Source organism: Canis lupus, chromosome 6 (assembly GCF_003254725.2).
Source record: "Canis lupus dingo isolate Sandy chromosome 6, ASM325472v2, whole genome shotgun sequence".
In the NCBI taxonomy this organism is placed as follows: Eukaryota; Metazoa; Chordata; class Mammalia; order Carnivora; family Canidae; genus Canis; species Canis lupus.
Window position 1 is genome coordinate 39174475 of NC_064248.1, and position 13049 is coordinate 39187523.

The window sequence follows — 13049 nt, forward strand, 5'->3', positions numbered from 1 at the left end:
CACGTGAGCCTAAAACATATGCAAATTCAAATTTAGGGGATCTCAGGATGGAATACAGAATATGAGAATAGTCTTAAGTGTGCTAGAAATGTGTGGAACGGTGTCCCTGGAAAGGCGGTGCTGACTGACCTCAGCCCTTTGGGGAAGGTGGCGATCTTGACAGCGGAGGCAGAGGGGACGCATACAACACTGCCCTGCAGTGCACAGAGCTGCCCCACACGGGTCACAGGGTGACCGTCCCACATCGGTGCCCAGCTGCACAGAAGGAAGGACTGAGAAGCCGATGCAGGTTTGGGGAGCTGGGACTTCACCATTGGGAGCAGGTGACATAAGCAGAGGGAGAAGGTGAGGAGGAGCCTCATGGTGATGGGTGAGTGGAAGCCACCCGGGTACACATAGAGGCATCTGCACGTACACGTACCTACAGCAGTCGGTCTGTGCACCATGTCCTTGCCGTGGGTGGCAGCCAAGAGCCAGCAAGCACGCCTGGTGCCCAGATGCGGGTTTCCACAGCATTCTCTGTCAGAAGGACCAGGCTCCCAGGAGAAGTCCTAGCACTGAGGCAGGAAATGTGCACATGAGCCTGGAGTCTGAGAAACCGTCCCAGCCCAGAGGAGCCAAAGGAGACAGGACCGTGAAGTGTCACATGGGGACTGAAGGGCCTCCTGGGACAGAGGATGTTAGGGAAACACAGAGGAAATGGGAATTAAGAGAAAACAATCGTGGCGAGCCACTGCTGTGCCCCCAGTACCGTCCATAGCAGCGATAAGCTAGAACCTGCTGGACGGGGGCTGCTTAAGTGCATTTTGGTTTCTGCGAAGCTCTAGCAAGTATGACAGCAGCACAGTCTGGCAGGATGAATGGCCAAAACCTGCCACACAGAGAGGATCTGGGAGCAGAGCCGCTGCTTTTTGTGTCAGAAGGGTAGGGGGAGGGATATGCTTTCATATTTGTTCATTAAACCTAGAAACTTTAAAAACTCACCCAAATGTTGAATCATTGTTTACACCCTGAAAGTAATACGATGTTATTGTCAATTATATCTCAATTTTAAACTTTTAAAAGTAAGATCTTAGCCTGAGTTCTGAGCTGGCCCCTCTCCCCGGGTGCACAGACCCCCAGACTGAGAGCCACTGGGCCTTCCCGGAGCCCCGAGTTCTGTGAATGAAGGTTTCTCATCACTGAGACGGCCGGTGCTGGCACTGTGAGCTGCCCGCATAGGTGGGGGTGGGATAGCCCATGGATAGGCCTGGGCTTTGCCCTGAGCCTCTCATGTCCCCCCTGCAGAGAGGCGAAAGTGCACTGCAGCGACAAGAACCTGGCCGCACTGATCCCGGGCGCAGCGGGCGTGGCCTCACTGAGGTGTAACGCCAGCGGCAGCAGGATCAGCATCCTCCTCAGCAAGGTGGGTGCAGGCGGGCGGCTGCGCGCTCAGGACGCCGTCCTCCTTGGCCTCTGCCTCTCCTTTCGCCCCCAGGCCCAAGCCCCCACACATGCTCAGCTCCTAATTCCTCTGAAACCGCAGTTCCTCTACGCACGACCCTGGACCACTTCTCCTTTCTGTCCCTTTTCATCAGCCTGCTGTGTTTCCCTTGGCACGAGGGGGTAGCAAGGACCTCTGAGCTCTGGCTTACAGAAGTAGAGGATGTGGTGACAGCTGCAGGGGGGCTGTCTGCCTCTGCCCACCAGTGCTTGCCCGGGAACCCATTCTTTCACAGCCTTGTCACTGGTTACCTACCATGAACCAGGCACCCCTCTGGGTGGACGCAGGCCTACGATTAAACAGGAGAGCTTGGCACCTTCCTGTGGGTGAACAGACACCCGTCTAAGAATGAGTCAAACTGTGGCGGGTTGTGCTGGGCGACCCACTGGTCAGGAGGCTCCTCCAGGAGCTGTGAACCCTCCAGACAAGCCTGCGGCAGCGGGGCAGAAACAGAAGCACCCAGGGTGTGAGCAGATGGCAGAGCTGGGCCTGGACAGGGGTCTCCCGTCCCTGGCAGCGGGGAAGGCCGAGGCTGGCACAGTCAGCGGTCCAACACACAGGCACCAGCCTTGGCAGAGGGGCAAGGCAGGAGCATAATGGAACATCTTCCTGCAGGGTGCTTCTCCGTGGTGGGGGGGTGCAGAAGTCGGCTTGGTGCCCATCACAGCCGCCCTGAGGGTTGGGGATGGGCTGGCATGGGCCAGGACGGGCAGGGGCTGGTCCTACGCCTCGCAGCAGTGTGGATGTGGAAAGGGAAACCCAGGAAGGAGCCTTTATGGAGATGATGGGGCGTCCTGTTTCGATGTTGAGTTTGAGGCATCCGAGGGCAGCCGGTGGGCCAATAAAGACGAGCCTGAGCCTCCGAAGGGGAGTCTGGCTGGGTATGGAGATCCTCAGGAGGAACAGATCCGCCTGTCAGTCTGAGCACCGAGGAGGGATGTGGGCGGTGGGAGGACATGGGGAGGACGCTCAAGCATGCATGCTGGGCAGCCCTGGGTCACTGACCGGGTCTGCCGGAGGGTCACTCGTGGGAGAAGCGGGGTGTGCAGTAGGAGAGGGCATGCAGGGACCTGGCACTGTCTCTGGGGTGCTGGCAGTGAATGCGCAGTGGGGGCGGGGACCGCACGGTGACTGCTGGCTCCAGAGGCCCAATCCTCCAGAGCAGTGATACTGAGGGACCTCCCCGTTTTGCCCATGGCAAAAGAACAAAACGATGTTGGGGATCCCTGGGTGGCGCAGCAGTTTGGCGCCTGCCTTTGGCCCAGGGCGCGATCCTGGAGACCCGGTATCGAATCCCACATCGGGCTCCCGGCGCATGGAGCCTGCTTCTCCCTCTGCCTGTGTCTCTGCCTCTCTCTCTCTCTGTAACTATCATAAATAAATTAAAAAAAAAAAAAAAAAGAACAAAACGATGCAAAGGAATGGTTCAGGTAGCACAGGGGAGCTTGCGGTGAAATCAGCTGCACCCCCAGCCCTACCCATCGGTGGGGAGTGTGCTTGGAAAGAGGGGTCTGCTGCAGGCCACCCGCCAGCCCGCTCTAATGGGCAGGAGGCTGCGCCTTTGGTGTTGCTGAGGTGTCCCCAGTCTGTCATGCGTCTTTCGTTCTGCAAAGGGTGTTCACAGTGACTAGAAGGGTGTTCGCAGGTACCCAAACCTACGATGCTTTGGTGATTCTGCTGCTGCTATTAAGCTTATAGTATGTTTTTCTGCCTAAAATTTGGACATTTGTTTCTTTGCCTTTCTCATGCTCAGGCTCACTTAGCATTCTACTCTCTCCCAGAGTAAAGCCTCGAACGGTCTATCCAAGTTCTTGGCCTTTGTTGCCCTGGCAGCGAAGCTGGCTCCCTTTCTCTCACTTCAGTCACCTGCATGAGAACTGGTCTGTTGGGATCCGGACTGCCCCATGTCCCCCGTGGTCAGTCCGCCTCACCGAGATCACGTCACTCAGGCCAGCACTGACCACGGCTGGACAGCGGGAGTCAGGCCTTCACGATGTGTTGGAATTTATAAAGTAGTGATTGAACGGTGGTCTCAGCAGGATGAAGGTAAGTTGATGTCCACGTTAGGAATGCCAGGTGGCCGGCAGGTGGAGGACACCAGACGCTTGTTCTCAGACCCATGGCATGTCAGCCAGGCAGCTCTGTGAGCTCCATTTTCTCTGCCCCCAGGTAGACAACAGCCCTGACTCCAAAATCTGCTTCTATGACGTGGAAATGGACACCATGACCATCCTTGACTTCAAGACGGGGCAGATCAATCGCAGGGAGGAGTTGTCCTTTAATGGGCAAGAGACCAAGAAGTAAGACTGTGGTTGGGAGGATTTCATTGAAAGAATACGGACACTGATGCTCAGTTAGTGGCCAGCTTCTGGGCAGGCTGCTGAGTTACGCTTCACATGTCCAGGACCTCAGCAGCTACCAGTGCTCAACGCAGGCAGGAAAGCCAACACCCCTGGGCAGTTGGGGTGGTCCTGAAATTACCCAGGAGAACCCAGCTTCTGGAAGGGCAGTGGCAGCCGTGGCCACACGATAGCCCGAATCTCAGGGTGGGAGTGGCAGTAGCTGAGCTCTGTCAGCACCTGGGAAGGGAGAGCATCCGTCTGGGGAGACACTGTATTTCTAGAGAATAACTGTCGCTCTTCGGGGAGTCCGTGTTTGCACTTCCTTCTACTGCCCAGTGAATGCTCATGGACTGGAAGTGCTCACCCTGCTCCACTGAAGGTTCACATTTGATTCTGGGGGAAGTGACACCCGAGGACCAAGTGTGCCACTCAGGACATGGGGTGGACGCTGCAGCAGAGCCCATGGCTGGCCTTGCTGGCCTCTGCTCCTTTTGCTCTGTTATAGCTCCCACCTCCCCACCCAGCTCTCATCCTTTTCCAGAACCTTCTTTCCCCCGGTAACTTAAACTGGTCGCTGGGTAGCCCCACCTGAACACACCCATCCTCACTTCTTCCCAGCCTTACTCTGCTTCTCTGACTCCAAATGTCCCCTGGAATTTCTTGCTGTCACCTGAGCCCCATTCCCCAGAGACTGTTCCTGTCCACTCTAGTCTCTTGTCCTGGTCGCCTGGTCTCAAACCTCACAGCTAACCTTTCCCTTAGTCCTCCCGTCTGTGACTCATCCTGTCTTCCTTGTTTGAATTGTGTCTCAAACTCACACTTTTCCCTCCGCCCTCCACTTCTGAGCCACATGCAGCTCAGCCTGTCACTTCTCCGGTGGTGGTGGGACAGCACGCAGCCACCCCTCCGATGCCTGTCCTCTTCTGAGGCCCGGTCCTTCCTCTGCCTCTGGACCCAGCTTGTCTGTTGGCCCCATATCACACACGTCATCCCGGTGGGATACAAGGTCCTCTCGGTGGTCCCGGCAAGTGCCCTCCGTGGAGTCTCCAGAGCCAAAGCCTCACGCGCTCTCCGACAAGACTGCACTGGGCCTCTAATTTTACCAACTTGCTTCAGTCTGAGAGTTTCCTGAGGCAGGCTGGTGCCGCGTGCTGCAGGGAGGGGCTCCAGAGCCAGCAGCCCGAACGATGCACACCGGCCTGCTGATGCTGACCCAGGCCCCTGGCACACATTTGCAGAGGCAGCAAACGCAGATGCACCTGTCAGTTCTCAGGACGAGCCTTCTCTTTCAGGAGCCACACCTTTGTGGATGAGAGGCTGATGGATCTCATTCCCGTGAACCACTTATGGGACCAGAACGAGCCCAGGCTGTTTGTGTGCGAGGCCGTGCGGGAGGCGCCAGGAGCCCAGCTGCAGTTCGGGGACAAGAAGCCGCCCACTGAGGACAGCCCAGTCCCCACGGTACCGTGGCCGCGCCGCGTTTATATCTAGTCACGGGGGCTTGGTGCATTCGCTATCCTGCTGATGTGTATGGGCAAGTTAGAGGGAAGTTGGTGCCCATGGAGGAGAGTGCTGCCTCGAGGACACATGGCCTGCATCTCCCCTCTGGATTGGCACAACCCTCTCTGTCTGGTCTCCCTCAGACTGGCCTATTTTGGCTTTCCTGTTATGTACAGTATTGCATATTTCTCTCCAGGCCAGAGCCCGCTACCAAAACAGTTAACGGAGCTAAGCCATGGTGAGGGTGTGTCCTGGGACTGAGTCAGCCGACTCTTCTTCTTCCCTCCACTGAGGCTGAGTCCCACTGCATCGGCCTCCTTGTCCCCATCCCTGTGCTCCACCCTGACCAGACTCCCCGGCTCTGCAGGGCATGCCTACCGCTGTGGGGCCCAGGACTCCCAATATTCTCCAAACATGTGCTCGAAACGTCTGGTGCTCCCTGGGAAAGCCCAGTGGCTGGCTGTGCCTCCATGTGATGACCTTGCTCCAGGAGCGAGCTAGAGTAGGTTCCCAGCAAGGCAGCAAGGCAGCCAGCCCACTAACAATAGCTAGACTTGTCTCCCTGCCAGCGTGGTGAGAATGGGAGCCCCAAGATTATCGGCAGTCAGTGTCCATGTCCTGAGACTCTCAGAAGCAGATCCACTCCTTGCTTCTGACAGAGTGGTAAAACGCACAGAGGTGACATCTCTGTGACTGGAATCGGGGAAGCAGACGTGTGCAGAGTTTTCTCAGGGTAGAGGGTGGCGACCCCCGGCAAGCGATGTGGGCACTTCGCGGCACTCTGATCAGATGCCTCTTCTGGGCTCTTGTGAGGATGATGGGCAGTTGCAAGAATTCACACAGCAGGGAAAGGCTCTGGCGTCCTTGACCACCTGCTCGTTCCCTTCAGAAGGCGCTATGGATGGTGCTGTAGCTCCAAATGGCACGCAGCAGGCCCCAGCAGGGCACCCGGCCTCTCGGCTCTGTAACCCCTCTCCCTTGAAAGCAGGGGAGAGAATCTCTCTGCTATTGTTGATTTTTTTTTTTTTAAGATTTATTTCTTTTTAGAAAGAGTGCGAGCAGGAGAAGGGAAGACTCTTAGCAGACTCCCTGCTGGGTGTGGAGCCCCGAGGCGGGAGGGCTCAGTCACACAACCCGGAGATCATGCCCTGAGCCAAAATCAACAGTCGGACGCTCAACTGACTGAATCTCCCAAGAGCGCCTTTGCTATTGTCGATTTTTAAGTCAGAGTCAAGGACCTGAACAGGAAAACTTTGAACTGGGATGGGAACAATTTAGTTTTTGCTGCAAGAAACTCCATCAATGAGAAGGGTCTAGCAGCTCTCAGATGCATGAGGCACATCCTTCCAGAAGGGGGAAGTTCATGTGCTCATCCTTTTTTCTCTATTGTATGTAAACATGCTGGCATGGAAACAGGAATTAGATGCAAACTAGAAAATTTATCGCCAAACTAGAAACAACAGTGTTTCCCTTCTCTCGCAGGCGGACGTGCTGATTCTGTCCTTCTTCATTACGGAAGAGCATGGCTTCTTGCTTCAGGACAGCTTCCCACGGCCTCCCGCCTACCAGAATCTTCTGGGGATCGAAGCGCCTCATTATTACTTCACAAGAAAGGTGAGACCCCCGCGAGTGCAGGGCTGTGTTCTCGGGTCCTCTCCCCTCTGGCCAGGGGTCAGCAGGGGTCTCCTGGGGCTTCCAGGGCGCCACTGCTCCCCTCCCGTTCAGCGAGGCAAACCATCTGCTCTCATTTGTTTCCTGAAACTCCAGCAGTTATGAGGTTTCCAGGTCAGGAAACTCTCAAGACTTGGCTCTGCCGTGCAGACAGAGAAGTGCTGATGTGGCACATCCCGGGACGAGTGACGATGCAAAGGTGGCCACTGGGGATGGGCTGGCATGTGGCCTTTCAGGAGCATATTGCACACACACGTGTGTGTTTAGTTGCGGCAGATGGGGTTCTCAGCACACACGTGCACACTCCCGGCTAGGTTGTGCCTCAGGTCTGTGCCTGCGTGGGCTTGGCCTCCGCATCACCACGGACCCTTGGTGTGTGAGCATCCTGGCACCAGGCTGTGTGGTGCTGTGGCTCTGTCCTCCTGCCCCTGCCGTCATGCTGCCCCTGCCATCAGGCTGCCATGTGTCTGGACCTCATTCTTACTTAGTGCTCCTTAGGTGCTTTCATTTCTCCTTGGCTTGAGAACTCAGAAGGGTATGAAAGAGCATATAAGGTCCTTTCTGTGGAGTTTCCCCTTGACTTTCCCTTCACAGACTGGTTTCTCCAGATGCCGACGGGCCTTCTCTTTCCCTTCTCCTTCTGGCCACCTATGTGCATCCACCATCCTCCTGGTTCAAGAGGGGTTGTGCATGGGGCACAGCTGTCAGCACCATGCCCCAATGACCATCTGTCCCTCGACTTTGCCATCTTCCCAAGGTCTGTTTTTATGTGTTCTGAGCTGCAGTTGCCTGCACACGGGCCCTTTCTGCTCACGAGCCTCGGGTACCAAGCTTGGTGGGGAGCCTGATGTTGCAGCGGCCCCTGTGCAGAAGCAGCAAGCCCACATCCCTCAGCAGCGCCCTCATCCTGGCTCAGACTGTGGCAGGAGCAGCTGTCACCTGATGTTTGTGATGCCAGAAGTAGTTTATTTCCCTGGGTCAGCAATATAGGAAGTCTTATTAATTCTACCTCTGATGTGCTTGTAACAAGTAGCCAGGAAGCGTTGTGTGTCTTTAAAACCTGCCTTCTTCAGATTACTGACCTGTAGTCAGGGCCCTCAGAACCATGTCCAGAGGTTCCCCACCTGCACACTCAGGGGTCTGGACACAAGTCTGACCACCTAGGGTCCCCAAGTGAGGGCCCTTCTCTCAGAGATGAGGCTCCAAATCGAGGGCAGCGGCGAGTGCACGTGGCAGGTGACCCACAGACTCTCCTGTTTGTGAGAATCCCCAAGTGTGGCCACAGTGGGCCAGGTTCTGATCAGATCCCCAGCATGGCTGACCTGATGGAAGCAGGCCTCTGCCTTGCAAGCTCTGCAGCATTCAGCCTCCCTCTGACATGACCCTGCTAATGTTTATCCATGAGCCCTGTATTCAAGCCACCTAGACTGTGGGCTGCCCCATGTCCTTATGCTCCACCCTGCCTGCAAGAGTCTTGCCATCCATACCTGGGTCTGACAGATCCTACTAGTGTTTTAAGGCCCAGGTCTAGTGCATCCTAAAGTTGGGGACTGCAGGTGAACGTCAGACGGAGGCATGAGATGGGGGCTGCTGGGAACTGAGAGTGAGACGGGACACACAGCAGCAGCAAGGGGGAGATTGGGGTTCCTGGGCCTGATTCCACCGTGGCGAGGGGTTCCCCTGCCACACCATGTAAGACTCCGCTATCACTTAGATATCAGCTGAGTTCCTGACAATTCTACTCAGTTCTTTTTTTCTTCCCCTTGAAGTACAGCTCAGTTGACATATGATACTGTATTAGCCTCAGGTGCACAACATAGTGACTTAACACTTGTATCTACAGCTCTGTGCTCAACATGATCAACTCAGTCCTGACACTGTCCACCCGGAGACAGCATCAGCCCCACAGATGAGGGGCTCGGCCCTACCCAGCTGCCCCCACCGCCACCCCAGATGCCAGTCCCCAGTCCTGTGCTTCTGACCACAGGCTACAGTGGAGGGCCCCCTCCTCTGGGGGCTAGAGCCCCTTCCAGTTGGGCTAGAGCAGCTCAGGCTCACATTATCGGTTTATCGGAGGGTAGAATAGAGGAGACGAATCTACAGCTGGATGAAGAGATAGACAGGGCGAGGCCTGGGATGGGCACAGAGCTCCCAGGGGTCTCCGGGCGCCACTCCCCCCACACCTCCAGGTGGTCAGCTACCTGGAAGCTCTCTGAACCCTGTCCTTTTGGGTCTTTTTGGAGGCTTCACTGCGTAGTCCTGATGGACTAAGTCATTGGTCATTGGCAATGGATTCAACCTGGGGTGGGGTGGGGGGGCTGTCCCCTCCCTGGAGGTCGGGGTGAGCCTGAAACTTGAGCCCTCTGATGAGAGGTTGGTCATCCTGGCAGCCCACCCTGCCTTGGGTGGAGCCCCAAAGTCATTTTCAGTCACAGAACAGAAGGCACCTCTGTGGCCCTTCTCCTGGCTGTGAGCCATGAACCAGTGGTAAAGACTGAGTGCATGTGAGAAATATCTATTTGGTTATCTGGAAGACCAAACATATGCTTATAAGCCAATATCCCACCAGACCAGTGACGTGCTGGGGAAGCTGGGTCCAAGGAGTGACCATGACCCCCCCTTTACAGCAGGAAGCAGAACCTGCATAGGGAAAGGCAGGTGCTGCAGGAGACAGGGTGGTATGTGGGGACTCCAGTCCAGAGGAGACCAGCACCCAGCAGGGGGAAGGGACCAGAAGTTGAGGAGGATGGGTGCACGGGTCCTCCCAGTAGGCTGGATTCAGGCTGCTGGATAGAAAACAGCATCGAGGCTGGCTGGCCAGCACAGGAGTATGTTTTCCTGGGCTAGAAGCTCTCTTCTTCTTCATATGCCTGTTTGGGGAGCAGGGCACTAGGTTGATTCTTTGAAAAACATCAGGGAGGGCACACTACTAATACAGGTTATTGGTTTGGAAAATTCTACCTGAAATCATATTGGGTCACTTAACTGCAAGACTCTGAGGCTGTGTGAGAGTGTCCAAGTGGGTCGTGAAACTTCTCTCCAGGCTTCAGAACAGCCCTGGGAAGGGGGCGTCTGCAGAGTCATTTCATGCCTGTTGAGAAGGTAGCCTGAGTGAGCTAGAGGCTGAACACGGGTCCCTACCCATGGACAGCCTGCGCTCTCCTGCAGCCTGAGCCTGGAGCCTGGGCTCTGATGACCTCGAATGCCCACACACTCGTGCAGCATTTGGCAGGGTCAGTTCATCCATGCCTGCCTGCAGACAGACCCAAGGCTGACATAGCTCCCGAGGCAGCAGCTTAGCGTAGGCATTCTCCTTCTGTGAGCTGACAACTAATGGTGTGGCCTTTGTCATTCAGCCAGGAGAAGCAGACAGAGAAGACCAGGTGGACTCAGGGTGCCCGTGCGTGGGCAGGAGGCCACTGCGAGACTTCATCGGGCTGGAGGGCTGCGATAAGCCCACTCGGGATGCCATGCTTCAGTTCAGTTTCTTCGTCGCTGTCGGAGACATGGATGAAGCTTTCAAATCTATCAAACTCATCAAAAGGTGAGGACTCTGCTCACTGGGATGGCTTGAGAGAGTCTTTGTGTCTCTCTCCCCTCCAAACGAGGTTCTGAGAATCAGTAAGTCTTGTGTGAGTCTGTCATGGTATATTTCATGGTTTGTCACCCACGGAAACACTGCGACACATGGGGACGCCACGGCAGCTTTGGCATGTTATGATGCAGAGCAGGTGTGTTACGGCAGCGCGGCGGGGCGGACGGAGCACGTGATCCTGGTTCTCCTCTCGGGGATCCGAGTCTTTTGGGCTGCTGTTTTTTTGTTTCATTTATTGTAAAGTGTTCTGGATTCTTCCTAGTGGAAAGTTCTGTGGTTGCTAAATATTTGTAATACCTGTTCCTCTGGGAATAGTTGCTACTAAACAGGAAGGTTTGAATACCAAACACTCAAAACAGTACAGTGAAAATGCAATTAAAATTGCTCTAAGTGGGACACCTGGGCGCCTCAGTGGTTGGGCATCTGCCTTCGGCCCAGGGCATGATCCCTGGGTCCCAGGATCGAGTCCCACGTCGGGCTCCCTGCGGGGAGCCTGCTTCTCCCTCTGCCTGTGTCTCTGCCTCTCTCTCTGTGTCTCTCATGAATAAATAAACAAAATCTTTTAAAAAAATTTCTCTAAGAGAAAAATTTTTTCTAAAAGGAATTTTTAAAAAGACTTCTTTTAAAGTTTTGTTTATCTGAGAGCAAATGAGCAGGGGAGGGGCAGAGGGAAAGGGAGAAGCAGGCTCCCCACTGAGCAAGGAGCCCAATGTGGGGCTCTATCCCAGGACCCCAGGATCATGACCTGAGCTGAAGGCAGATGCTCAAATGACTGAGCCACCCAGGTGTCCCTATTTATTTATTTGAGAGAGAGAGAGAAAGCATGTGTGTGCATAAGCAGGGGGAGGAAGAGGCGAAGCGGACTCCCCGCTGACTGCGGAGCCTGACTGGGTCTGACCCCCACACCTTGAGATCATGACCTGAGCCGAAACTGACTCTGCCACCCAGGCACCCTTTTTCTGAAAGAAGTTCTTACCCACAGGCTGTCTACAAGCAGTCTCCCCTCCATTCCTGAGAGAATTCAGCAATTCCTCTCAAGAGCATTTGACAGATTTTAATCTCCAAAGGATAGAAAAATTATTGCAGAATAAAACTAAAATGAGAAGAAAGAGATGAGAAACTCAGTCACCTGAAACAGGCATCCCTCCTGCCCCACCAGGAGGTGGCCCCTCCTTGGCAGTGATGGTTTCTGTAACATTGAAGCACCTTTCAGAATAGTACGGCAGCCCTAGTCCTTCGTCTTTTTTCTAAAACAGTGAGGCCAGACCTTGTGTGTGGGAAGAGCCTTTTGCACACTGGTGGTGGATGTGGACAAGAGGACTCTTAGTTTGGGAGGTGTCTGGATGCACAGCCCAGCCTTCCTCTGGTCGCTTTTCATGTGATATAAACAGAGGCTGTGATCGACCACAGGGTCAACTTGAATACTGTCGTGTACTCTCAGATGGTTCTAAACATAGTACTATGAAACGGCGTATCCTAAATACTTCATTACTCTTTTAAAAGACTATTTTTTTTTTAGCATGTGATTCAGAATCGGGAGAAGCAGCTCAGAGGGAGAAAGGTCAGACTTGAGTGTGCTGATATCAGACATAATCTGGTTATTTCTACAGCATGTGATGAGTTTATTATAAATGGTCAGGTTGTAGCTGCTCTTCAGTCATTCTCAATTCTTTATGTTTTTTAAAACACCAATCCCAATCCACTGTTCTTACTAGAGACAGGCTCCACGCTGACCACTTCGCACTCTCTGGGAGGCTGAGAGCAGCAAGGCTGAACGCTTCTTAGTGGGAGGCAGCCTCATGTGGGGGAGGCAGCCAGCAGGCCTAGGATCTGACCCACGGGCCCCGGTGCCACGTTCCTGGTGATCACTGTCACCAGGTGGCGCGGGGCCAAGCACTGCAGCATCCAGGAAGCGTCCAGGCAGGTGCGGGGGCGCAGACTGTCCTCACAGATGTGCTGAGGCAGTGTCAGGGTTCTCGGGGGTGGGGCTGGCTTTGAGCCCCTGAGATACAGCTTTCAATGCTCTGCGTTCTACCTGGGGCGTTATAGCTGATTCCCCTCTTCCAGATTTAGGACCAGGGTTGTTTGGAACCCATGTAGTATCACGAAGGCCCTCTGTACACTGCCCAGCATTCGGCTGAAGCTAGGTTGAAGATTTTTTAAAAATATTTTATTTATTTATGAGGGACACAGAGAGAGAGAGAGAGAGAGAGAGGCAGAGACACAGGCAGAGGGAGAAGCAGGCTCTAATGCAGGGAGCCCGACGTGGGACTGGATCCCGGGTCTCCAGGGTCACGCCCTGGGCCGATGGCGGCGCTAAACCGCCGAGCCACCCAGGTTGCCCAGGTTGAAGATTTTTATAGGGGAAAAACATACAACAGTCTCTGAATTTTCTTTAAACAAATAGACATTTTCCCCTCTTACGCTGCCAGCTGTTGGTCTGCTGTCACTCGGCCAC

General features: G+C 54.7%; 1 protein-coding gene across 6 annotated transcripts in view; it reads left to right on the forward strand.

Annotated features, from left to right (window-relative positions):
* Nucleotides 1-13049, forward strand: part of IFT140 (intraflagellar transport 140) — an 80632-nt gene that overhangs the window by 33143 nt on the left and 34440 nt on the right. For all 6 annotated transcript variants that reach the window (XM_049111529.1, XM_025417040.3, XM_049111530.1 and 3 more), the window contains 5 exons: nucleotides 1288-1405; nucleotides 3653-3783; nucleotides 5118-5286; nucleotides 6808-6939; nucleotides 10353-10540. In XM_049111529.1, coding sequence (XP_048967486.1) covers nucleotides 1288-1405; nucleotides 3653-3783; nucleotides 5118-5286; nucleotides 6808-6939; nucleotides 10353-10540 — 738 coding nt within the window. The remainder of the gene's footprint in view (nucleotides 1-1287; nucleotides 1406-3652; nucleotides 3784-5117; nucleotides 5287-6807; nucleotides 6940-10352; nucleotides 10541-13049) is intronic.